Genomic DNA, 25,559 nt, shown 5'->3' with positions numbered 1-25,559 from the left:
TGTAGACCTGGTTGGCTCGGAACTCAAGAGATCTGCCTGTTTCTGCCTCCTGAGTGCTGGAATTACAGACGTGTGCCACCACTGCCCCTTGAAGAGAGTTTCTTATATCTTTCTTTATCCCCTCCCCCACCCCTGCTACTGCCTCCACCATCATGCCAGTTCCCTCCCTGAGACCCAGTCTCCACCAACTGCCCTGACCAAACAGCAGCAAATGTGCCAAGGAAGGCTAGAACAGCCAATAAGCCTCTTAACGGGCTGGAGGTGCAGCTCGGTGGTGAGACATTTGCCTAGCGTGCACAAGGCTTTGGACTCAATCTCTTGTACTGTAATAAGCAAAACAAATAAAAAGCAACCACCCCAAATAAAAAAGCTTTTACCAAAAAGCCAACATTAGGGACAGCGGTCTTAGCAGACAGAGCAAGGTCTGGTTAAATGATGTGGGAAGGGGCAGGAGGCAGCCTGGGAAACTCCAGGAGAATGGATCAACCACCACCCTCCGATATATGCCAGCAAGACAGGCTTCTTTCTCCAGGAAGCTGAGACTCGGTAGAGTACAAGGCTGGCGTAGACTCTGGGAACACAGGGGATGGGTGGGTGCCTTGCAGGTGCAACTGAACATATATTTGCACGCACCTGCTCCTAAGTCTCTCTGCAAATATACATGTTCCTAACACACGCTTCTTATGCCAGCACTGGCACATGTAAGTTTCAGCACACCCAACATAAGCCTGTACATTTAACTGATACATATGCATACAAGTCTTTTGCATGTACATCTTATTCAGGGATACACATTCCTAGGCACCTAGCCACACATGCATACATAAACACACATGCTACACATAATACATACAACTTCATCCACACATGCCTGTACATACCTGCCTACATGTAAGCACATACAGACTCACTTATGTTTACTTGAGCTCAGACCAACTACTACTCATGTATTTACTTGTGCACAACCACACACAGACCTGCAAATACACACACTTGTGCGTGGCCTTAGCAATGGTCCTGGTGCCGGCAAGGTGCTTCCCTCTGTTGGAGACAGCGGATAAGTTCCTTTCGGTTGTCTAGGATGGTGTCAAAGCTCTCTTGCAGTCGGGCCTGCTGGTCAACCAACTGGTGCTGGAGAGCCCGGATCCACTGGAGCAGTGCCAAGCGCCGGTACATCACCAAGTGCACGTGGTGTTTCTCCTTCTCCTGCTCTTTGTAGCGCTCCTGAGCCTGCAGCTGCTGCAGAGCCTGGGCCACGGAGGGCAGAAGGGGATCCAGAGGGCTTGGGCCTTGAGGAGTCCCACAGACAGGCTCTGGACTGCTGCTAAGGCTGTCGGTGCTCAAGGAACTGCTGGCATAGCCGATGTCCTCCAGAGGAGAGCAGACACTGCTGGCAGCACTCAGCTTCTCAGGCTCAGCCCCAGGGATCTCTGCACCCTCCGGGGGACTGCAGACTCCCGCCTCCAGGAACCCAGTGGCTTGGAAGACCTGGTTGTCAGAGGGTGACTCAGAGGAACTCCTCACCAGGGTGGGTTCCACTTTGCCTGGCACACCATGCCAATTCTTATTGGCATCCTTAGCGCTCTCCACAAAGTTGGAATTATTGTCTGGTTGGAGCTCGGGTTGACAGACTCCAGGAGGCAGGCCCCCCAGGAACTGGGCCCCCTCTGCTAGCCCTGGTTGGATGGCCGCGAACATCTGGTCTGTGAGGGGGAAGCAAAGAATGAGTCACATACCAGGACAGGGTGGAGTGGCAACCTTGGCCCCAGGAACCTCTGCATGGCTTCCTCCCTTCTCTCTGATTAGTTGGTCCGTCTCCCTCACAGGGTTTTCCCTTTTTCCTTGAAGGCCGACTGTCTCTTCATTCTACATACTTCCCCCCAGATCACTCCATTCTCTGTGGGAGCTTCAAGAACCATGTGTGGGTGACTCGCAGATATGTGTCCAGCCCAGATACAACTGCTAGTCAACCTGGCAACCTACCAAAGGCTCTTCAAATTCTACACACCCAAACAGCTCTCCTCTTCAGGGTCCTCAGGCAAAAGAGCTCTGCTATCTGGTAAGTCAATCTACCAGATGCTTAGGAGCACCCTGGACTACTGACCCTCCTTCCTCACTGTCCACATTCTGACAATTCTTCCTCTTGGCTCTCACTTAGTTCTGGTCACTTTTTGTCCAGATGACTGTCACAGACTTTTCCCTGACCTTCCTCCAATTAAATATATAAATGTAGGGGCTGGAGAGATGGTTCAGCAGTTAAGAGTACTTCCAGAGGACCCAGGTTCAATTCCTAGAACCCAAGTTGGAGGGTTCACAATTGCCTGTAAAGCTAGCTCCATACCAACACCCTCTTCTGGCCTCTTTGGGTACACACACACACACACACACACACACACACACACACACACACATTTTTTAATATTAATTTTTTAATATTAAAAAAATTAAATATTTTTTTAATTTTTAAAATGATGACCAGTTAAATAACAACAAATAATGTTTTTTAACAAGAACATGTATCAGCCAGGCGGTGGTGGTTCACACCTTTAATCTCAGCACTTGGGAGGGAAGCAGAGGCAGGTGGATCTCTGTGAGTTCGAGGCCAGCCTGGTCTACAGAGTGAGTTCCAGGACAGCCAGGGCTACACAGAGAAACAAACAAAAACAGAAACAAAACAAAACAACTCTGTCTCTCTCTCTATGTGTGTGTGCAGACAGATAGACATATATATAAATTTAGCTCATACTTGTAATCTCAGCACTCTGGAGGCTAAGGCAGGAGGGTTGCAAGTTCAAGGCCAGCCTGAGCTACATAGCAAAACTCTATCTCAGTAAAACAAAACTGCCATTCTTGTAAAATGCATAAATGTGATTGGAAACGGCTTTGGCTGCTGCTCCTAAAGAACTGTTAGACCTCTGCAGTCTTGCTTTGCCTGGCTCTGGTGCATTATTACCACTCTGTCTCTCTCATCCCTCCAAACCGCTTAGGCACACCACTCTCCAACAGTATCCATTTGGCCCTCCCTATTCCGCACCATCCCTCCCTCTAAGCGTCTCCTTTCCACCTAGAAAATTCTGTTTTTAAAGTCTGCCTGTCTGAAGTCCACCCATTGTGGCCCTGCCCGGACACATGCCAACTACACGGGAACTAGGACTCCTCTGGCTCCCCACTGCCCTCGTGTACTCTGTCCTATCCAAGTGTGTCTTCCATCCCTGGCATACATTGTTGATGGCTAGCAAATGCCTAGTCAACCGGAGCTGTTTGTTTAAACGATCTCGTGATCGTTTCTAATCTGGCTCCTTGGCCAAGACTAAGAACTCCTTTAGGGAAACTCTAACGCGGTAGTTCTCAACCTGTGGGTCGCGACCCCTTCGGGTTGAAAGACCCTTTCACAGGAATGCCTAAGACAATTGCAAAAACATAGATATTTATGCTACTATTCATAACCGTAGCAAAATCACAGTTATGAAGTAGCAACGAAATAGTTTTACGGTTGGGGGTCACCACGACATGAGGAACTGCCTTAAAGGGTCGCAGCATTAGGAAGGCTGAGAACCACGGCTCTAGTGTATACCCAGCAGTAGCAGGTGTCAGGTTTACCTGCTGAGAGTGAATGAGAGCACTACCGTGGGATTCCTGTGCTTAGGAAGACAAAGTGATGGCAGCCCTAGGCTACTGCAGAGGACCCAGGGCTTGAAGAGCTAGCTGGTCTCACTCTCCTCCTCCACACTAAGGAGCCCTTCCTCCTGAACCCGCAGTAATGCTCCTCTCCTGCAAGCTAGTCCTTTCCCTCCCAGTGCTCCTGGGACATACATATTCACTGTACCCAGTTTGCTCCGTCCTGCTGAACCCTCCCCCACTCCCTTCCCCCATAACCGCATTTGGGTTTGAACTGCCAAGAGGTTCTACTGACCACATTGCCATGCCTGGAAGAACCGAGGACTCGTGAGTGAAGAATGCTAAGTCACGCAGCCTCTAGGAAGGTTCCCCTCTAGGCGGCAGGGACCCTCCCCACACCCAGCAATGGGCAGAAGTCCTGAGGGTGAGGTGGGGACAGATGTTCACCCCTTTGGCTTGTGAGAAAAGGCCTGAAGATCTTCCCTCCTCTCTATTTTAAATTTTTTTTCCTAAAAAACCTGGCTAGGCTCACAAAGAACGCTGGGGTGAGGCGGAATGGGAGTGGAGCTGAGGATCCAGCTTCAGCAAGAGTCAGTGAAACGTGAGTCCAGACATCCCAGGATCTGGATTTCCCCCAAGCTAACCCATAGTGTACCGGGGAGGGGAGACATCACTGTGACCCTAATCTCTGCAGAGGTAGCTCACCTCCCCGCTCTCCCGCGACTGGGCCCCAGGCCCTCCTTCAGGGCCCGGACTCACAGCCTAGAGGCGCCGGCTCCCGCAAACCTGGCTACGGTTCCTCCGGGGCCTGGTAGCTGCAGGGTGGAGGGGGGTGGGGGGTCCTCCCTGCGCGTGCACGCGTCCTGGCGTGGCTGCGTAGTTCCCGCACCGCTCGCCCAGCACGGCCCCGGACTGCACAGTCCAGCGGCGTCTGCGTGACTGGGCGGGGCGGCCTGACCCACGTGGGCCGGTTCGGTTCTCCGCGCAGGAACTGCCTCCTCCCGCAGCTTGACCCGATCCTTCCAGGTCCGGTGTCATCTCCTAACCACCGTGGCCGGGCGCCTCGGATCCATCGGTTCGCCTTGCTGCAGACATGGCAACGATGTGCCTCCTTCCTGGGTCTCCCGGTGCCTCGGGAAATCCGCGAGGCCGCTGTCCTGTCCCGCTGCAGTCCTTACCCTGCCCCGCGCTCCGCTCCTTTTGTGTTTTGCACACACCTTTCTGCTGAAAAATTCTCCCTTCGTCTCCACTTAACTCGTAGATCTTTGAGGACCCTTCTGAATCCTAGACCAGGTTACTATCCTCAGAGCCAAAAAAAAAAAAAAAAAAGAACTTTTTTTCCTTCACAACATTTCTCACTGTACTGTGCCTATTTGATTAGATTCATTTAGTGAAAGCTATGTGGATTTTGTTGGTTTGCTTGTTTGTTGTTTTGAGTCAGAGTCTCATTATGTAGCCCTGGCTGTCCTGGAACTATGTAGACCAGGCTGGCTTCCAAGGTACAGAGAGATCTGCCTGCCTCTGCCTTCCAAGTACTGGGATTAATGGTGTTCGCCACCATGCCTGGCTATGGTCTAACACAGCAGTTCTCAACTGGTGGGTCACGACCCCTTAAGGGATTGCCTAAAACCATCAGAAAACATAGATATTTACATTACAATTCATAATGGCAAAATTACAGTTCTGAAGTAGCCATGAAAATAATGTCATGGTTGGGAGTCACCACAACATAAAGGGTTGGAGCGTTAGGAAGGTTGAGAATCACTGTTCTAAGAGAAGATAGAGTACCTGGAAAAGGTCTCAGGGTTGATGCCTTGTACCCAGGACCGGAGGGGGCGGGGCTTCTTTTTTAAAGGCCAAAGAACTTCATGGCACCTGCGAGGTGGATTTCTGTGCTTTTGTCCAGGTGAAGAGGAATGTAAGACAGGGTCCATCCAGGTTTACAGACTCCAGGGGATTCTTCCCAGAGTTCTATTTACTAAGTTGCTCCTGCTGCCATTGCTCCTCTGGGGGTGGGGGGTGAGTTCTCTTTCTCTTTCTCTTTCTCTCTCTCTCTCTCTCTCTCTCTCTCTCTCTCTCTCTCTCTCTCTCTGTATGTATGTGTGTGCAGGTACCCAGAGGTCAGAAGAGGACATCAGAAGCCCTAGAGCTGCTGGGAACCGAACTCTGCTCCTCCACAAGTGAGCAAACTTCTCTTAACGGCTGCCATCTCTCCACCCCCAAGGGACCCAATTCTCAACCAAATAACAGCAATTACTGACCCAATGATAATTTTGGTTCCAAGTTGACTTCAATTCACCATTCTGCAACCTACTGACCAAGTGACACAATCACATCAGCAAATACGGAGAGAAGGGACATGGGAGAGAAACAATGTGATTGTGGCAATCACCATTTTAGGATGACAGCAAGTTAGAAGTGGTGGCCCACACTTGTGATCCCAGCACTTGGGAGGCAGAGGCAGAAGGATTTCTGTGAATTCAAAGCCAGCCTGGTCTATACAGTGAGTTCCAGCCAAGGCTACATAGACTCTGTATCAAAATTCCGAACCAATCAGCCAAACAAACAAATTTAGGGCATTCCTTTTAATTGAAATACATATGCGACAACCTCAATCCCCTTTCTACATCAGGTGCTCAGAGGCCTAACTGGTCTAAGGTTGTGCAGTGTTCTACATATCATAGAGCTAGGAAGGGGATGTCTCTTGGTGGTAGATCACTCGCCTAGCACAAGGGCCTAGGTTCAGTGCATTACAGGAAAATAACAGCTGTTTAGAATAGCTCTTCCTGCAGGCTCTACCCCTCCCAACTCTAACCACATGGCTCAAACAAGAGCCTGATGCATCTAAAGATGGGAACCCTGCTCCTTCTTCCTTTAGAGATGAAATTAAAAGACAAAATAGTGGGGGCTGGAGAGATGGCTCAGCGGTTAAGAGCACTGACTGCTCTTCCAGAGGACCTGCACCCACATGGCAGCTCACAACTGTCTATAATTCCAGTTCCAGGGGATCTGACACCCTCACACAGATGTACACGCAGGCAAAACACCAATGTACATGCTAACGTCCCAGTCTCTGCTTCCTGAGAATTCCTAGTTTTGATGCTTTCCCATGAAGTCCATATTTTGCCATGCCCAGCCTGAGTGGACTTTATCTCACTGATAATCAAAAGATTCCTGAATAAATATGCTAGCACAATGAGGTAACCCTAGATTTGGATCGTGCACACAATATTGTAGTGATATATTGTGTACCCTAATAAACTTGCCTGGGGATTGGAGGACAGAGCCAGCCACTAGATTAAACATAGAGGTCAGGCAGTGGTGGCACACACCCTTAATCCTATCACTTGGGAGGCAGAGATCCAACTGGATCTCTGAGTTCAAGGCCACACTGGAAACAGAGCCAGGCAGTGGTGGCACACACCTTTAACACTAATACTGGGAAGCACACACACCTTTGATCCCAGGAAGTGACATGGCTGGGCGGAGAAAGATATATAAGGCATAAAGAAATAGGTGAGGACTCAGAGGCTTTCAGTCTGAGGAAACAGGATCGGCTGATGAATTGGCGAGGTGAGGTTAGCTATGGCTTGCTCTGCTTCTCTGATCTTTCAGTGTCCACCCCAATATCTGGCTCAGGGTATTTTGTTAAAAGACCATGGAAGATTCGAACAACAGCTGTTGTGTAGTTGTGTACTCTGAAGCGGAGCGTTAGAGCGAGAGCTGTGAGATACGGGGAACTCATGGTACCCCACGACCCTCTCCAAGGTAATGAGGGCAGTGAGGGGTTGCTGGGGCAACCTAGACGCTCTGCAGCGAAGCTGTCAGCAAGCTGTGCTGGAACCTCCAGGGACGCAGGTTTTGTGAGTGGTCACCATGCTGGGTTCGGGTTTTCAGGGATACCTTTGAGTCACCGTTGCCCCTGTGAGTGAACCCCGACCCATGCTCCTATAAGCAACCCCAGGCAGCTCATTGGCTCACCAAGCTAGACTTTGGTGGAACTGTTTCTTCAGTCTGGCATCACCGCCCTCTCTAGGGTGAGCAGACGTTTGTTCGTGTCTCCCCAAGAGAAGTCAGACAACTGCTTAGCCCTCAGTGACTACTAGCAGTTCTTTTCCTCTTGATAGACACCAGCAGGCTGATACAGCCTGTGATCCTCCATCATCTAGAAGGGGAAGGGGCCCGAAACACAAAGAAATCATCTCTGTGTTCCTGGCTAGAAACATTCTTCTCAAGACAACTCAGCTTCCTGACCTGCAGAACCTAGAACCTCAGAGACCCAAGCAGACTTGCAGAGTTAGTCTTCAGGTGCAGCCACTTATGGTGCCATACCCTTCCACTAACTTTTTATATGTATTCTGACCTCAAAACACAAAGGATTACATACTAAAGCTAGGCACTTGTGGTTCCAGCCATTCAGAAGGCCAGGGAAGGAAGAACACTTGAGACCAAGATTGGGCTACATGGTAAACAGATTTAGATATCAAGGCCAGAGAGGTTCCCAGCACCCACATGACAGCTCACAACTGGCTGTAATTCCAGTTACAGGAGATCAGATGCTCTCTTCTGGCCTTCACATGTACGTGATGCAAGCAAACAGTCATACGCATAAAATAAAAGTAAATGTATCTTTTAAAAAAGAATTATATATAGGAGCTGGATGGTCCCTCAGGTCCCTGCTTCACAGAGGAGACTGCCAGACATTCTGCAGACACAGGGAGAAGTGACTGATGAACTTTGCCAATAGGCGAGACAATCCTTCAAATTTCCTGCTTCACTAAAATGTCAGCCAGAGACGTTAGGTCTGTAGGCTGAAAATGGATGCCCCAACATTGCAGAGGAACTTTGGGTGACTGTCCAGGCAGCCAGATGTTTCTGTCATTTCTAGAACTTTGGAAGTTGCTTACAATGTGCTTCCTGTTTATTTTGGTAATCTATATGGGGTCTTTGATGGAGTTGAAGACTAGATAGTTATAATTATAGTTTTTCTTAGTCATGATAAAAGATAAATTAAATATGAAACTTTAGCCTCACAAATATAGGAGAGATAATAAGAGTATTTTCTTTAATCTTGCCAAATACAAATAGACTAGATATTATAAATGTAATTCTTGCTTGATAATTGTGATATTATATGTAATTTTACTATGTTGAAGTTAAAACCTTCTGTTACTTGATTCTAAGGGCTCCCTCTGGGAAGGGGTGGGAAGGTGCAGCATCAATGACTCAGACACCAGGAATACGTTGAAAGCAAATAACGAACTCATTTATCCAATAACAAGGTAGGCCTTATATAACCTCCTCCCAGTGCCCAGTCTGTGTGGTCATCCCTCATTGGCTGGGCACTATCAGGAACTCTGACATCACATTGACTGTTGCTAGGTCCTCAGGCAGACTCGGCATGATCAGGAACTCTGACAGCTCCTATTGCTAGGCCCTAAGGCAGACTCCAGGTTGGCTCTTAAGGAGTACGTTATGTGCTTGCCTTGGCTACTGGTCTGAGCCAATTTCCTCAACCCTATGGGCCTGTCCCACTACAACCTTCCTTTTTAATTAGATAGTTAAAGGGGAAGTACTATGGTAGTACTTTCTGTATGCTGTGAATATGTGTTTCTCTGATTGGTTGATAAATGAAGCTGCATTGGCCTATGGCAGGGAAGGATAAGGTTAGGTGGTATTCGAACCAAAGACGAGGGAAGAAGGGTGGAGTCAGGGGAGATGCCAGCCTGCCACAGAAGGAGTCACATGCCAACAGACCGGTAATGCCATATCCACGTGGCAACACATAGATTAATAGAAATGAGTTGAGTTGAGTTATAAGAGCTAACTAGCAAGAAGCCTGACCCATAGGCCATACAGTTTGTAAGTGATAAAAGCCTCTGTGTGCTTACTTGGGACTAAGCGGCTGTAGGACATAAGTGGCAGAGATTCGTCCAGACCGTGGGGCTGGGCAGGACCAGAGAAATTTCTGGCTATAATTAAGAGCATGTGTTGATCTTGCAAAAGATCTGGGTTCAGTATCCAGAACCCATATCCAGAACCATAAGACCATCCATAACTCCAGTTCTAGGGGATTTGACAATCACTTCTGTCCTCCATGGCATCAGGTACATATGTGATGCACATGCATACACACAAGCAAACATTCATACACATACATTTTGCATCATAAGACCCTAACCTAGCACAGCTCAGTCAATAATTCCATTGTTCTCTGTAGACCAAGCTGACCTTAAACTTGCAATCTGCTGCAGCCTCTGGAGTAGTTAGGATGACAGATCCCTGTCACCAGGTTTCTATTGTCCTAAAAGCTAGTTCGACTGGGCTTGGTGCCACAAACCTTTAATCCCAGCACTTGGGAGACAGAGGCAGATGGATCTCTGTGTTCAAGACCAGCCTGGTCCACACAGCAAGTTTCAGGTCAGCCAAGGCTACATCATGAGACCGGTCTCAAAACAACAACAAAATCTGCCAACTGTTTCTGAATGACATAACATAGAAGTCAAGTGGATTTCAAGAGCACCAGACGTGGCCTCTCAGTCAAGGGTTATGTTGCAGGAGAGACTCCAGCATTGTATGAGTAATGTAGACAATGATTCTGGATGTTTCATAATTTTCAGAAAGGTGAGACTGTGGAGAACAAAAAGGCCCAGAAAGCCATGGCCATCTACGTCTGCATGGAGACAGAGAAGCAGCTACAGAGGCACCTGTCACTCACCAGCAGCTTCTCCAGTCAGGACACTGAGAGATCAATCACCCCAAATGTAGGAGTATCTATGACTGTATCCACCCTGCTCAATATATATATGCCAGAGACACAGAAACTACAAGCTATCCAGGGCCTGGCTGCAGGCTGGGCCATGAAGATCTATCTGTAAGTGAACAGTAAGAATCTTGGCAACCAGGGGATGGGGAGATGGCTCAGAGGGTAAAGTGTTCACTGCTTGAGGACCTAAGTTCGGATCCCCAGCACCCATGTGGAAGCCATAATATGGCAGTATGCCTCTGTAAACACTAGGTAGAGAGGAGATCCCTGGAGCTCACTGGCTGGTCAGTCTAGCTGAATCATCTAACTCCAGGTTCAGTGAGAGAGAGAAAAAAAAAAAAAAAAAAAAAAAAGGGCTGGGTAGTGGCGCACGCCTTTAATCCTAGTACTCAGGAAGCAGAGGCAGGTGGATCCCTGTCAGTTCAAGGCCAGCCTAGCCTACAAAGTTCCAGGATGGCCAGGGCTACACAAAGAAACCCTGTCTTGAAAAACCAAAATTTTAAAAAAAGGGTGAAGGGTGAAGGGGCCGGAGAGATGGTCCAGCAGTTAAGAGCACTTGTTGCTCTTACAGAGGACTTGGTTTAGTTCCCAGAACCCAAATGCTGGCTCATAACCATCTGTAACTCCAGTTCCAGGGGATCCAGTTCCTTTTAATTTCCCCAGGCAGCAGCCACATACATGGCACATATACATACATACAAGCAAAATACTCATACACATAAAATAAATCTGGAAAAAAAAAACATGGTAAGGTGAAGAACAACATAGGAAGATACTCAAAGTCATTCTCTGGTCTTCACATGTGCCTACATGGCCAAACACATCCACATGGGCACGCATACACATGCACACACGGGCATAAGACACACACACACACACACACACACACACACACACACACACACAATGTTGGCAAATGGCAGAGTCAAGAGGGGTCAGCAGTGAGTGGCCAGGTTCAGGCCCCAGGGTCTGGGTTGTCAGACAAGGAGAAGAAAGGAGGAGAGGAAAGTCTTCAGGAAACAGGACAAGGACAGGGCTCCTAAAAGGTGGGTGATTTTTCAGTGTCAATACACCCAGGAAGAGAGGGGTGGGTGGTACCTAGTCATCTCGGCTTCAGCAACCTTGCCCCTTCCCATCCATCTGTTCACATGCAGTGAACAGCCACAAAGTGCTCTGCCCAAATGCTACACTAGGAATTCAGAACTCAGAACAGAACCAAGTAGTCTCAATGAGTGTCTCGGTAAGAATGGACTCCATATCTCGATGGGCCCTGCAGCAGAGAAAGGAATGAGCACGGGAGAGGGTGGGAGGCTCCAGCTGAGGCAGGGCTTGACCAAATACAAGTCACCAACACAGGGCAGGCCTTGGAGACTGCACGTTCACAGTGTACTGAGAAAATGGAGTACACCAGGGTGGCTGGAGCTTGGAGGCAAAACGGAGGTAGGCCTTTCGGCTGAAAACTCAGCCTGGTTGTACAAGGTCTCGCCCATCATTCCAGGAGGGAGCTCAGGCTTCATCCGGGGACAGGAGGTTGGTAACTGGGGAAGTCCCCCGTGACTCCACTTCGGAACATTCTAGTCCTGGAGGACATACTACTTTGCTTTCTTCTTTTTTCCTGTTATCACCTGTCAACTTTGGGAACTTTGACAAATCAGATCATTTCCACCTTTTTGAACTAAGTCTAATGTGCCTTTAGAATAGTTGTGATCCTCCTTATGTGAGCTTCAAAACACAGGCCCAGCCCAGGCGGACCTTTGGCTTAACCCGAGAGCCCTAAAGGCAGATTAGAAGATTACTCCCCAGAACTGGCTCTTCTTGGGGAAGGAAGGCCCAGGAGCCTATCACCTAGTTTTGTTATCTCTTCTCCACCACCTCTTAAAGGTAAAGGGACACTTTTAGACTATCACGAAAGTTCAGTGTGACCAAGGGTAGGGTGGGCAATGATGTGAGGTACTTCCAACCAGAAGTTTTAAAGTTTTGTTTTGTTTTTGCTTTAGGGGAGAAAAAAAACCCAAGTTTTTCAGTGGTGGGAACTAAACTCAGGGCTAGAGAGATGGCTCAGACGTTAAAGGCTAGGCTCACAACCAAAAATCAACTCACATGCGAGGCAGGAACTCTACCAGTGAGTTCTGACCTCAGCCTGCTGCTGCAGGCTCCCTGACTACTGAGATTATAGACATGAGGCACTAGAATGCCTGGAGACCACTTTTAATTTTCTTTGAACAAACATTTTCCTTCTGTCTTTTCATTTTTTTTTTTTTTTTTTAAATAGGGTCTCACTGGTTGTCCCGGAACTCACTCCGTAGACCAGACTGGCCTCGCGTTCACAGAGCTTGCCTGCTGGATTAAAGGCAAATGCCACCACACAGGGCCCGCTTGAACACAATCTTTGAGACATGACCAGTTTGAGACCTTCTCTCTTGACGTCTCCACCCTGAACAGTTCCTGAGAAGTGCTGGTGACTTTCATGTTGTATTTTGTGGGTGGGTTTGTTTTCACTCGTGCTGAGGATCGAACGGGGGACATCTTCCATGCTAAACCTCTGAGCTACACTTCCATACTCAGGGAAGGTGTTATTCATTCATTCATTCATTCATTCATTCTTGTGGGGAGGAGGAATGCAGGCACACACGTGTGTGGAAGTCAGAGGACAACTTGCAGGAGACTGTTCACTTCTTCCACCACCTCAAACTTAGGCCCTCAGTCTCGCAGGCAGGCATTTTGTTTGTTTGTTTTATCTATTTATTTACTTTTGTTTTCCGAGACAGGGTTTCTCTGTGTAGCCCTGGCTGGCCTGGAACTCTCTCTAAAGACTAGGCTGGCCTCAAATTCAGAAATTTGCCTGCCTCTGCTGGGATTAAAGGTGCTAGCTACCACGGCTTCGCCCAGCAAGGTTTTTAAAGTCCAGTGGGACACAGTTTCAAACCCACTGCACCAGAGGAACCCAGAAAAACGGATGTCCTTCCTATCCCTACCCCCGTACCTCAAGAGAACAAGAACAAGGTTGCTGAAACCATGTAGCCTCTCTCTGTAATACGCTCACGCAGTAAATCACTTCTCCCAACACCTTCCAAGAGACCAGGGAAGCCAAGTACACAGTCTGAGGTTGTGGGACATCCCAGAGCCCACAGTGAAGATGAGAAAAGCGGAACCGAAGGAGGGACGAGGGAAGGGGCTGCCTGCTCATTCTTCCTACATGTACCCTTTGTAGCAGCTGCCTCTGTGAAGCTCCATAATCCCCTTGCCCTCACCTCCACCCCATCCTCTGGCCGCCCACCTCTCCTCCACCCACCCCATTCATCAGTAGGAGGGTACCATATTAGTGCAGCATTTCAGGACCTGACAGATCCTTTCTGGGTGCCCCCCACATGTAACCACTTAACCCCTAGCACAAAAGGCCACGTTGAATGGGCTTGGAGTCAGTGGCTCGTGCGGAGGGGTAGGTCTCAATAGGATTTGGGGAGCTGGGTGTATAAAGCGCTCTGCTCCAGCAGCCCTCAATGGAGGAGCTGGAGTCGGGCATGTGCCGAGGGGAGGAGCCCGGCAGCTGCATCCCGCCCCCGAACAATGATTTATTCATTCTCTTGGCACGCTCAGAGAAAACAGACTCCAGGGACTGTGGCCCCACAAATCGCCCTGGGCCTTAGATAATTCCCACCACCATCACTGAAGTTCAGAGGCTCCCTCACCCTCTTAATTTATTGCCTAAAGCTTGAGGTTCCTCTTCCCTGTGAGGGAGGCTTTTAGAAGCCTGGGGTGGGGGTTGGCGGGTGGATCAGGCAGGCAGGGTCCTTCGAAGGTGCTGTATCCAGTCTCAATTTCTTCATGGTCCTTCTCGTGTCCACCTCACACCCTGTAGAGACCCATGTAAACGCCCCCCAACAAAGTACAGAAATAAAATAGCAAGGCACATTCAGTGCCTTGTTTTGGAATTGCCAGCACAGGGGAGGGCAGAGGAAGAAGCAGGACTGTTGAGTGGCTTAGCCTAGAAATAACTACCAGGTAGTAGGAAAGTCCTAAAAAGGATGCTGGATGAAGTGCAGGCTGCTAGCGAAAGGTGTTGTTCTTGCTGTCCCCACTCTTCTGTCCTTAGTAAAAATAGGCAAGCTCTAGGTGGGCATGGTAGTGCACACCAGTAATCCTAGTATTTGGGAAACTGAGGCAGGAGGATCATAAGTTTGAGGACGGCCTGGGCTCTAGAGAATGAACCTATCTACCTATGAAACAAACAAAAAAGGCCAGGCAAGCAGTTTATTTCTTTAAAAGAAAAACATTATGTGTGTATTTTGCCTGCATGCATGCTCTGTCCTACATGCATGCCCGATGTCCAGCTACATGATTGAAACCCTATCTCAAAACAACCAAGTGTCCTTGGGGTGGAGCTCAGAAGAGTCAGATCCCCCGGAACTGGAGTTATGGATGGTTGCGAACTGACATTTGAGTGCTGAGAATCGAACCTGGGTCCTCTGCAAGAGCACCTAGTGCGCTTAACCACCGAGCCACCTCTCCAGCCCCAAGGCTAGTAGTTTCAAGAACAAAACTGTGACAAGCAAACTTGCCCTCTCACCTTCATAGCTCATGTCACCGGAGCCAGACTTTTAAAAATCATAATAAATAAAACTACAAAAAAAAAAAAAATCAATAATGCCAGCAGAACCGGAGTGTCAGATTGAAGTGGCCATCCTCCGACTGGCCCCTGGGCCTCCTAGCTCCAAGCCTGTAATTACCTTGTCACACAGAAAACAAATCTATTGTGGGGCCTTACCAGGGAGAGGTGGGAGATCCCAGGCAAGGAGGCTGCCGGGTTGGGCAGCGGAGGGAACAGCAGGAAGACTGATTGATCTTCAGTGCTGGGGGTAAGAAGGCCCGAAACTGACAAACTAGAGCCTAGAGAGCTCAGAAAGTTTTCTTCCTTCAGAAGAAGCGCAGACACTCCAGAGGCGCTGTGTTGAGTAGGAAGACTAGGAAGAAAGGGCTCAAGCCCCCTCCTGGATGCCCCAAGAGGGATGATCGCTAAGAGGCTGCTGCCCTCTGGTGGTCATAAAGAGAACCATCAAGGCTTCCAACGCTGAAATTCCGTTGTGAAAGGAGCCTATCTTTTCCTGTGGTAAAGCACTGAGACTAGCATCCTCACAGGCTGGATTCCTCAGGAAGCTGAATCTGAGCTTAGCATTCACTCAGACTGTTTATTAAGAAGTTCCTTTTTGCATGGCATGGTGGTACCAACCTTTAATCCCAGAACTCAGGAGGTAGAGGCAGGGGGATCTGCAAGAATATGTGGTCTACATAGTGAAGATCTGTCTCAAAAAAGAAAAAAAAAAGTGCCCTTTGGCTGGGGCGGGTGTGTGTGTGTGTGCGCACCACAGTACTGCATAAACCAGGTATAGTGGTTCATGGTACACACCTGTAATCCCAGCACTCAGAAGGCAGAGGTAGGCGGATGAAAAGTTCGGGGTCACTTTTAGCTATATGGTGAGTTCAAAACCAGCCTGGGCAACCCAGTATTAAGCAAGCAAGCAAGCAAGCAAGCAAACAAAAACCCCAGTGCCTTTGGGCTCGATATCTGTGAAACAGGAAGCAGGCAAAAGAGCTGAGCTCCAGGCTCAGTGGGACAGTGCATCGGTCTCCGTTTCCAGCCTGTTATATACTGAGCCTTGGGGATGGTCAGGTGAGCCTGAATACTTAGCTTTTGGATCCATTCATCCAGCCTTCACTGAGATTCCCTGGGCCAGGCCTGGAAGCAGACAGTTTCCATTTTGTGTATTTAATCCTTACAACTGTGGAGTGAGTATTGTCAGATTACTCAGATGGGATCAAGTTATTAAGTGGCTTTCACAGTCCAATGACACTTTTAAAAGTGGCACTCACAATGGGACAAGTGTCATTCCTGCTGTCAGATGTCAGAGGTTCTTCAGGCCACAAAGGGACTTGGCTCTGTTCCACCTGGGTGTGCCGTATGAATGGGACAGCTTGAGGTCTGCAGTCAGAGCACATCCTCAACTGTAGCCAAGAGTTCTGCCCCGAAGGCCCTGCCTGCTTCGGCCCCTTCCTAAGAGCACTGCCGCCCAGAGGGAGGAGAGCCACAGGCTGGAAAGTCCTGGCACAAGCCACTACAGCCGAAAGGACGCAGGAGATGGCTGCTCCAGAAACCCGCAGCACCCCAAAGAGGACAAAGCCTGGGGAAAGCCAGCCATCAGGCGCTGCCCTGCTACAGCCCTGACCCTGACGGTGGTGTGTACTTGCAATCCCAGCACTTGGGAAGCAGAGGCAGGTTTGGGAGTGTGAGGCTAGGCTGGGGGGCTACATAGTGAGGCCATCTCAAAAAATAAAGCCAAACCTTTCAGCATATCCAGGCACCAACATAAAGCTGTTGTTGTTGCTGTTTTTAAGTTTATTTTAGTTTAATTTAGAGAGAGGAGGGGTACTTGAATGTCATAAAAAATTTTTCTGAGAATGACAGGAGACATTTACTCAATACTCTAGGTTTCCTCTCCACTACACACACACACACACACACACACACACACACACACACACTGCCTTCCCTACTGGGCTCCCAGAACCTAATTTTTCACATTTAGAAAACCCAGATGATTTTTGCCTGGGTCCATCTGGTTTTCCAAATAACCTGTCTTTTTGATAAATAACGTAAGTTAAATTAGACAAGACAAAGAGAGGGGTGAGCAATCAGTTTTTTTTTTTCCTTCTCTCAGCCTCTGAGAAAAAGAGGGGGCTGAAAAGCCCAAAGAACAGTCCACTCTCAACTGGGCCCCAGCACTTTCAACCCCTTGCACTGGGCCCAGGGCTTCTCCAGCCTGGAGCCGGGAGCTGCTCTGCCACCCCACCCCCACTGCTGGCCCACTAGCCCACTAGCCATAAAAAACCACCACATGCCGTGTTTCATCTGAACGTTAGCAAAGAAGCCAGTGTTCAACCCCAAAGCTTCCTCCAATCCCCCTTAGGCTGTAGCTACTTCCGACTCGCTCTTCTCATTATGTACCCACCACAGGGAAGAACGGAATCAATACACTGAAAATGAAAAACCTTTAAGGTGAGAGAAGATGGGACAGGAAGAGGGGACGGGAAGGGCATGGAGAAAACTAAGATACTACAAGCAAGGGACCGAGAGATCTGGTGCCTTGTTCTCAAAAGGTGACAACCTGAGGTTGACACCAGCTGTGCACAAAGCCAGGCCTAGTTCCCTAGTTCCCTCTGAGTGTTGGCAATACCCATAGGCCTCTCCTCCTACAACTGTCCAAGTCTCAGTACAGCACTAACTGCCATTGGCTGCTGGAACAGCCCCATGGGCTGGGAGGCTGTGGGGCTTTGCTGAGGCTTGGCCTCTTCTACGCACTTAGCCATAGTGTACCCAGGCATCAGCTCCATCCCTTCCTGAGCAGTGCATTAGATAGGCAGCGTTAACCACATATGATCACGTCACATTCTGCTGTACCCTTAGTCCAACCATCACCCGGTGAGCTGAACCACATTAGTCCACATGAGCACCCTTCCTCCAGTTGAGGGAGAGTCTGGAGAACGACTTATTACACACCGCTTGTAAGCTACAGACAGAACAAGGTCACACACAGTCATCTCTGCTATTTCATCCTGCACTGGAAAGCTTTACAAGCAAGCCAGGCATGGTGGCTCACACCTACAGTCCTGGTGCTGAGAAGGCTAAGGCAGGATTGCAGTGAATTTAAAGCTTGCCAAGGTTACAAGTGAGGTCCAGGCCAGCCTAGACCACAATGAAAGTAACATCTTACCTCAAAAATACAAAAATAGGGGGCTGGAGAAATGGCTTAGTGCCTCACAACTGCCTGTAGCTTCAGCTCCAAGGGATCTTATACCCTCTTTTGGCCTCCTTAGGCACCCGTACACACACACACACACACACACAGAGACCACATGCAGATAAAAATAATAAAAATAAATCTTAAAACAATAACTGCACAAAAATAAAATTTAACAATATTTTTTGAGACAAGGTCTCATTCTGTAGCCCTGGCTGGTCTGGAATTCACTATGTAGACAAGGTTGGCCTCATACTCACAGAGATCTGCCTGTCTCTGCCTCCCTAGTGCTGGATGTTAAAAGCATGTGTCACCACAACTGGCTAAACAGTACTTTTTAAAAGTACTGCTAGCAATTCAGCTCTAAGCTTTTTACCAAGTCTCCCAACACTTACTCCTCAAAAATTATTAATTAAATAATTTTATGTGCCAGGCACAATGCTACCCCCAAAGCCAAAATAGACACAGTCTGTTTTCAAGGAATGTATTGTCTTAATTGATAAAACTGAGCCAAACACAAGGTAACAAATTGAGACAAGACCCAGAAGTACAGGGAGCACTACACAGTGGTCCAAGGTGTTTCTGAGGAGGATGGACTTAAGAGAAGTGTTCTGAGAATTACATATTAGCCAAAGAGGAAGGCCCCTGAGAGCAGGTTGTTCTCAAGCAGGGCCTGCAGGGCCCTGAGGATTTTAATCTTTATTCTGAGTGTGGTAGAAGACATTGAAGAGTTTGTCTGATTAGAGTTTTTAAATTTAGATTGTTTGTGTGTGTGTATTCACATATTCATTCATTTATGAGTATGTATCGTCTGAGTGCCTGGGAATTAAAGAAGGTTGAGAGCCACCATGTAGGTGCCGGGAATCGAACCCAGGCCCTCTGCAAGAGCAGCAAGCGCTCTTTACTTCGAAGCCTCCTCTCTGGCCCCTAGTTTTGTTGTTTGACACTGGATTTCACTATTGTAGCCCCAGAAGGCCTGAACTATGTCACTCAGGCTAACCTCTAGCTCGTGGCAATCTTCCTGCCTCTGCCTACTGAGTTCAATGAGTGCTAGGATTACAGGCATTCACTACCACAGCCAGCAATGAGAAGTTTGGTGTTTGTTTGTTTTTTTCAGACAGGGTTTCTCTATATAACAGCTCTGGCTGTCCTGAAACTTGCTTTGTAGACCAGGCTGGCCTTGAACTCACAGAGATCCATTTGCCCCTGCCTCTTGAGTGCTAGGATTAAAGGCGTGCTGAAAAGTTTGTTTTTGATGTTACTCTGCCAGGGAACAACCCCATCCCCACGGAGAGGTTCTAAGTCAGGCAGTGCGTCCTCCACACATTATGTATATGTAAAGGTCACCTTCTGGCTGCTATGTAGATTGGATGAAAGGGAAGCAAAAACAGAAGTGAGGACATCAGGAGACTACTGTAGAACCCTGGGAAGAAACTGAAATTCAGAGCATAGCACTGGCTACAGAGCTGGAATAATTGAGCCGATTCAAGATGCGAATTATAGGAAAGAATTTAGAGAGAGCCTGGAAACAGACAAGAATGCTCTTCATTTTTCCTACTCAAGGGGTGGGGGTACAATGATAACTAATTTAAGATTTAATTTTTATGTTAAAATTATGTGTATGTGTGTGTGTGTGAGTTTGTGCATGAGAGTGCAGGTGCCTTGGGAGGCTAGAGGCATTGGATTCCCCTGGAGTTGGAGTTACAGACAACTGTAAACTACATGACATGGTGACTGTGTGAGTTCCAGAACAGCCAGGGATATGTAGAGACCCTGTCTCAAAAAACGAACAATAACAAAAAGGAAAATAAATAAATAAAAATAAACTCAAACCAGGGAGACGTTTACAGAGAGGTTGAGGTGATAGGGGATGCTATGGAGATCTGAGAGACTCTCCCTGGAGATTTGGGGACTGTATTTTGATACTTTATAGGAAGAGACTATACAGTTTATGCAACTGTGGACTGAATTAGACAAGACTAGAGACTGGTTTAAATGACTTGGATACCACATGACCCCTACCCACAGAAGGAACAAGGAATAAACTAACAGATTGACACCGACATACAGTATCTCCCAGACTTAGGATCTCACTCCTCCTAATATGGAATTTAGAAGATGGTGGAGCTGAGTCCTACTTGGAGTTAGCACAACAGACCTTGGACAGATGATATAGAGCCAGGCTGAAACTCTTCAATCTGATCCTGTTAAAAAGGTGGAAGCATGAGATGGCTCAGAGGTTAAGAGCACTGGCTGTTCTTCCAGAGGTTTTGAGTTCAATTCCCAGAAACCACATGTTGGCTCACAACCATCTATAATAAGATCTGGTGCCCTCTTCTGGCATGCAGGTATACATGCAGGAGCAACATTGTGTACATAATAAATAAATAAATCTTAAAAAAAAAAAAAAAAAAAAAAAAAGTGGAAGCAGCCAGAAAGCATACCTTTAATGCCAGCACTTGAGAGGCAGAGGCAGGAGGATCTCTGTGAGTTCGAGGCCAGCCTGGGCTACAGAGCTAGTTCCAGGACAGCCAAGGCTACAGAGAGAAACCCTGTCTCAACCAGCTCCCCACTTAAAAAAAAATCCATTCTTGGGGTCAGCAAAATGGCTCAACAGGTAAAGGCACTTGCTGCCAAACTGGAGGACCTGAGTTCAATCCCCAGGACCCATATGGTGGAAAGAGAAAACCAGCTCTTGCAAATTATTTTAATTCTACATGTGTGCCTACAATACACACAAATATAAACAAATGAAATGTAGGAAGATTAAAAAAATAGACTATTTCCCCAGAGACTCAAAGAAAAGTAATGTATTTTCCCAGATTTCTCAGGCACTGATTTTCTTATAATTATTTATTATTATTATTATTATTTTTTTTCCAAGACATGGTTTCTCTGTGTAGCTTTGGAGCTTGTCCTGGAACTCACTCTGTAGCCCAGGCTGGCCTCGAACTCACAGAGATCCTCCTGCCTCTGCCTCCTGAGTGCTGGGATTAAAGGCGTGCACCACCACTGCCCGGCTAATTTTCTTATATTTAATAGCCAATCCTTCTTTTCATTTCTCCCAAAAAAGAGCACATGGAGAGGTTAGGATACCTGCTTGGCTTAGGCAAGACCTTCAGTTTGATCCCAAGTAATTTACCACTCTAATAGGGCATGTGGAGAAGCAAAAAGGGAGAAATCTGTGGCCTCACTTCTTGGCTCTTTTGCTCAGGGGTAAGGGAGTGCCTGCTTAGGTGCAGAACACTCAAAGAGAGCAGCAATACCCTTCACCTTGGGCCCAGAGCAACACCAAAGTACACACAAGGCAGCTAAGGAAAATGCCACTCGGAGAACAGGGCAAGTATTATATACGTGAGCTCTCCCCATGACCAGCATTCAGACCACTAAGTGAGTTGTCCGGTCACTCCACAGGGATGGGGAGGCCAGTGAAGGGCAACCGCAGGACCCTCTTATTCTGGACACAGTTTCCTGGGATACTGTCTCAACTTAGGCACTGACTGACCTAGGAATGAGCACTCTAGCTGGACAGCAAACCCTGCCCTCAAGGCAATGAGATTTATTTAAAACCTACATACACATTAAAACAGTTTTATACACATTTCTCCCATTACAAGATTACAAATATACAAATTTATATTCCTTCCAAGTCAGCATCCTGAGAAAAACAAAACCCCTAACAATCAACAGAAAACCTACACCTTATTTTCATCAATTAAATTGGCTGTTTTATGTCTCTCAATAAAAGACAGACACAATCTCCTCCGACTTCCTGTGCTCAGCTTTCGACACAAAGCCAACTTTCCTCTGGATGGTTTTGGCAAAGCAGCACTGAGTTCGCTTCTGAGAGGGACAATTGGTCTATACTTCTGCAAACCCAGTGGCAGACCAAGGAGGGCGAGCGGTGGCAGCTCTCTTCAACGTTCTTATTAAATTCCACTCGTCTGCTCTCAATATTAGTGATGAACTATTGAAACGTTCTCTGACTGGTCAGGACAACAAACTCAGCCCAAGAGATGCAATAAACAGTGGTCGGGTTTTCTTCGGTCAGCAGAGGGGAGGCTCACAACCGAATGCTTTGAGATCTAGTCCCAGGGAAAGTCTCTCTTCCACAGATTACCCGGTGTGGGTAGACACCGGGTATAACCTCATCTTCCTCCCACACTCCAGAAAATGAACTAGGTACCAGCTTAAGTCCTCATTTCAAAGGTAGTAAAGGTTAATTAGAAATGAAGCCTGGAAGCTTACAGGAACAGAAGGAACAAGATTGACGCAACAGCCGGTCGGTCGGTGGTTCTTAGGCCCTCCATCTAACCACTCACACTGGTCCTGGTTACCATGTTACAGGTCGCGTGGGTGTGGAGGAGTCATCCCAGTACTGGCTTTCAGTGCTTTCTGTAATTTTCTATAATGCCACACTTTCTTCCTCCTCCAAACACCTTATTTCAAAGTGGTGTCAACCCAGGAAACTGCTAGGAAAAAATGTCAAATGCTTAACAGAAGAAGTGAGACTTCAATTATTCTGTAAGTCGCTGTTGGAAACTGTAGTGATAAGAATAGTGGCCGAACTGGAAATAACACTAGGAAAAAAAACTGCTAACGAGAGTGCGTGGTACAAGAACTGGAACTGGAAACTCTGCCCATGATGGTCAACGGAGGAGAGGTCATCAGCGCAAACGCCAGTCCCACCGTTAGGGGCCAGACCTACTTGGAGCAGTTTCAGCAGATGCTGGCATCCTGGATAGTGTTAGCTTTCCAAGTATCTGAAGATGCTTCGCTTTGGTCCTGGACTGCTATTATCTGTCTTTAGCCGTTTAGGAGATGGTGACATCATTAATGATGGCCCCTTTCTTCTCACCTAGAGAAAAAAACAGAGAGTCAGGGCCAGCAGCTCAAGACTCACACAAGTGCCTATCTTCACTGAGTTCTTTCTTCCTTTCTTTCTTTCTTTCTTTCTTTCTTTCTTTCTTTCTTTCTTTCTTTCTTTCTTTCTTTCTTTCCGTCCTTCCTTCCTTCCTTCCTTCCTTCCTTCCTTCCTTCCTTTCTTTCTTTTTGGAAACAGGGTTTCTCTGTGTGGCTTTGGAGCCTGTCCTGGAACTCACTCTGTAGCCCAGGCTGGCCTTGAACTCACAGAGAGCCGCCTGCCTCTGCCTCTCAAGTGCTGGGATTAAAGGCATGCGCCACCACCACCTGGCTCAGAATTTTTTTTATTTCATTTTATTTTACTTTTTTGGGTATGTATGATATATGCATGTGGGTATGCTGTGCATGCCATGTGCATGCATGTGGAGCCAGAGGAGGCTGGTATCTTCCTCTATTGTTCTCTGCCTTGCGCCTATAAGACAGAGTCTGTCTCTGAACAAGAAGTTTGACATTTCAGCTGCCAGCGAGCTTCCAGGATCCACCACCTTTTTCTGCCCTATGTTGGGGTTACAGAGTCATAGCCATACAGCCATGCCTGCATTTTATATGGTGCTAGGATTCAGACTCAAGTCCTCATGCCTGCACAGCAAGTCCTCTTGCCCACTAAACCAGCTCTGTCTGTCTCTCTTCCTCTCTTCATCTCTCTCTCTCTCTCTCTCTCTCTCTCTCTCTCTCTCTCTCTCTCTCTCACACACACACACACACACACACACACACACACACACAAATATTTTAAAAATTAAAACAAATAAGTCTGAGGCTGGAGAGATGGCCCAGGGGTTAAGATATTTGCTTGTCTTACAGAGGACCAGACTCCATTCCCACATGGTAACTTACAGCTGTAATTCCAGTTCTAGGGGATCGGGCACCCTCTTCTGGCCTCCCCAGGTACTAGACACACACATAGTGCATGCACATACATGCAAGTAAAATACAAACAAATCTTAGAAAACAAAACAGAACAAACTTCCCACAAATAAACACTATTTGGAAAGCACCACATCAGTTTTTAAATTCCCTACCTGAGGCTTAGATGATTCCTTTGCTGCCTCGGCCTTGGTAGGAGAAAGTGTATGAAAGACAAAGTTTCTTGAGTTTCGGGGAGCGCTGGGGTTGAGGTCAGACAGGGCAGAGAGTTTCTGAAGCACAGTCTTGGGCTGGTTTAGCAAGGAGCCCATCTTCAGCTGAGGAAAGAAGAGATACCTGATACAAAACTGCAAATGCTGAAAAGAAGCAAATCTAACCCTGTCTGCCTCGCCCGTACTGAAGGGATGCTTTTCTACCTTAAGCAAGACCTTCCCACTTCCTGTGGCCACCTCCCTCACTGAGTGACACCATGATCTACAGACTGTGAGACCGTGACATCAGATTAACAGGGTCCCGACTAACCTGGTGAGCACTTCCTGGTCTGATGGCTTCAAAAGGATTACTGGGCACAGACTTTGACTCCTGAACAACCCCAGCCCGACTGGCTGGAAAGAAAACAGAGAGAGAAGTGTCTGGGCAAAGCCGGGTAGAATTCCCTCTACATTCAAACAAGCTAAGAAGACTTAAAAGCTGATGTAAGAACTGTTTATTTTATATTCGTGACCTTAAAACTATAGCAAGTGTCACTGATGAGACAATGAAGTCAAGATTATCAGTTAATCATGAACAAGGACTAACTTAAGGAAAAACAGCAGTTGGTGAGTGAGGAGCAGTACCTAACAGTCCATTTATGGCGTTCAACACACCTATGTTCAATCTCAGCTCCAATACCTGAGCATATAAACCCTGGGCAACTCAAAGAGAAGCCACAATTCACCAGCAACCTTTACGACAAGCTACACAAACCAAAGTACAACTCTACTGACCAACAGCTTAGAGCCAACCTCTGCCTCCCCTTACCTCGGTGGCCCCTTTAAGACAGTATGACAGAATTACATTAGCCGCCACAGTCCCTGAAGGCTAGAGTCCCCTCCTAAGCTCCAGCACTGACAATCCAAGCAGCCAGGCCTAAAGAGAAGTCAGAGCTCACCATTCCTCTGCAGTGCCTTGGCTGTAGCTTTCTTGGCGAGCATCATAAACTGACTGTCTTCCCCAATGTCGTCTTCGTCAGCAGCAATTTTCCCCTGTTGAGCCTGAATATGAAGACCATACAGGATTAGCCAGGGGTGGTGGCACATGCCTATAACCCCAGCACTTGAAAAGCTGAGGCAGGAGGATTATCATGAGGTTGAGGCCAGTCTGGGATACATAATGAGTTCCAGGCCAGCCTGTCTTCCAAACGAACTCATAAAACATAAGATGATGATGATGATGATGATGCTTATTACAGCTCCCCTAAATAGTCAACTTACAGGAGCTGGAGAGATGGCTCAGTAACTAAAAGCACTGGCAGCTCTTCCAGAGGATCTGGGTTCAACTCTCAGTACCCACAGGGCAGCTCATAAATGGAGGGCAGGGAGGCTAACACTCTC

The 25,559-nt window shown here is 47.6% G+C and overlaps 2 protein-coding genes and 1 long non-coding RNA gene across 4 annotated transcripts in view; 1 reads left to right on the top strand and 2 right to left on the bottom strand.

The window, feature by feature from the left end:
• Positions 1–376: 376 nt before the first annotated feature.
• On the bottom strand, positions 377–4,664 carry C2H1orf216 (chromosome 2 C1orf216 homolog). 2 transcript variants are annotated; one of them, XM_059254971.1, is made up of 2 exons: positions 4,378–4,664; positions 377–1,703 (listed from the first exon to the last, which is right to left on the bottom strand). In XM_059254971.1, the coding sequence occupies exon 2, from the start codon at positions 1,696–1,698 to the stop codon at positions 1,006–1,008; it is 693 nt and encodes a 230-aa protein (XP_059110954.1). In that variant the 5' UTR covers positions 1,699–1,703; positions 4,378–4,664; the 3' UTR covers positions 377–1,005. The 2 variants fall into 2 exon arrangements, with proteins under 2 accessions (XP_059110954.1, XP_059110953.1); XM_059254970.1 differs by having other exon boundaries at positions 4,324–4,572.
• LOC131904051 (uncharacterized) lies at positions 3,873–8,900 on the top strand. Its single transcript, XR_009377661.1, has 4 exons — positions 3,873–4,042; positions 4,145–4,219; positions 5,729–5,798; positions 8,803–8,900. It is a non-coding gene; the product is annotated as an uncharacterized LOC131904051 (long non-coding RNA).
• Positions 8,901–21,842: 12,942 nt separating this feature from the next.
• Positions 21,843–25,559, bottom strand: part of Clspn (claspin) — a 33,981-nt gene continuing 30,264 nt past the window's right edge. The window contains exons 22-25 of the mRNA XM_059255884.1: positions 25,118–25,220; positions 24,490–24,572; positions 24,123–24,284; positions 21,843–23,035 (exon numbers count right to left, since the gene is read on the bottom strand). Coding sequence (XP_059111867.1) covers positions 22,925–23,035; positions 24,123–24,284; positions 24,490–24,572; positions 25,118–25,220 — 459 coding nt within the window. The 3' untranslated portion in view covers positions 21,843–22,924. The remainder of the gene's footprint in view (positions 23,036–24,122; positions 24,285–24,489; positions 24,573–25,117; positions 25,221–25,559) is intronic.

This window comes from Peromyscus eremicus, chromosome 2, assembly GCF_949786415.1.
Source record: "Peromyscus eremicus chromosome 2, PerEre_H2_v1, whole genome shotgun sequence".
Classification (NCBI taxonomy): Eukaryota; Metazoa; Chordata; class Mammalia; order Rodentia; family Cricetidae; genus Peromyscus; species Peromyscus eremicus.
This window is presented reverse-complemented; position numbering and strand designations above follow the sequence as displayed.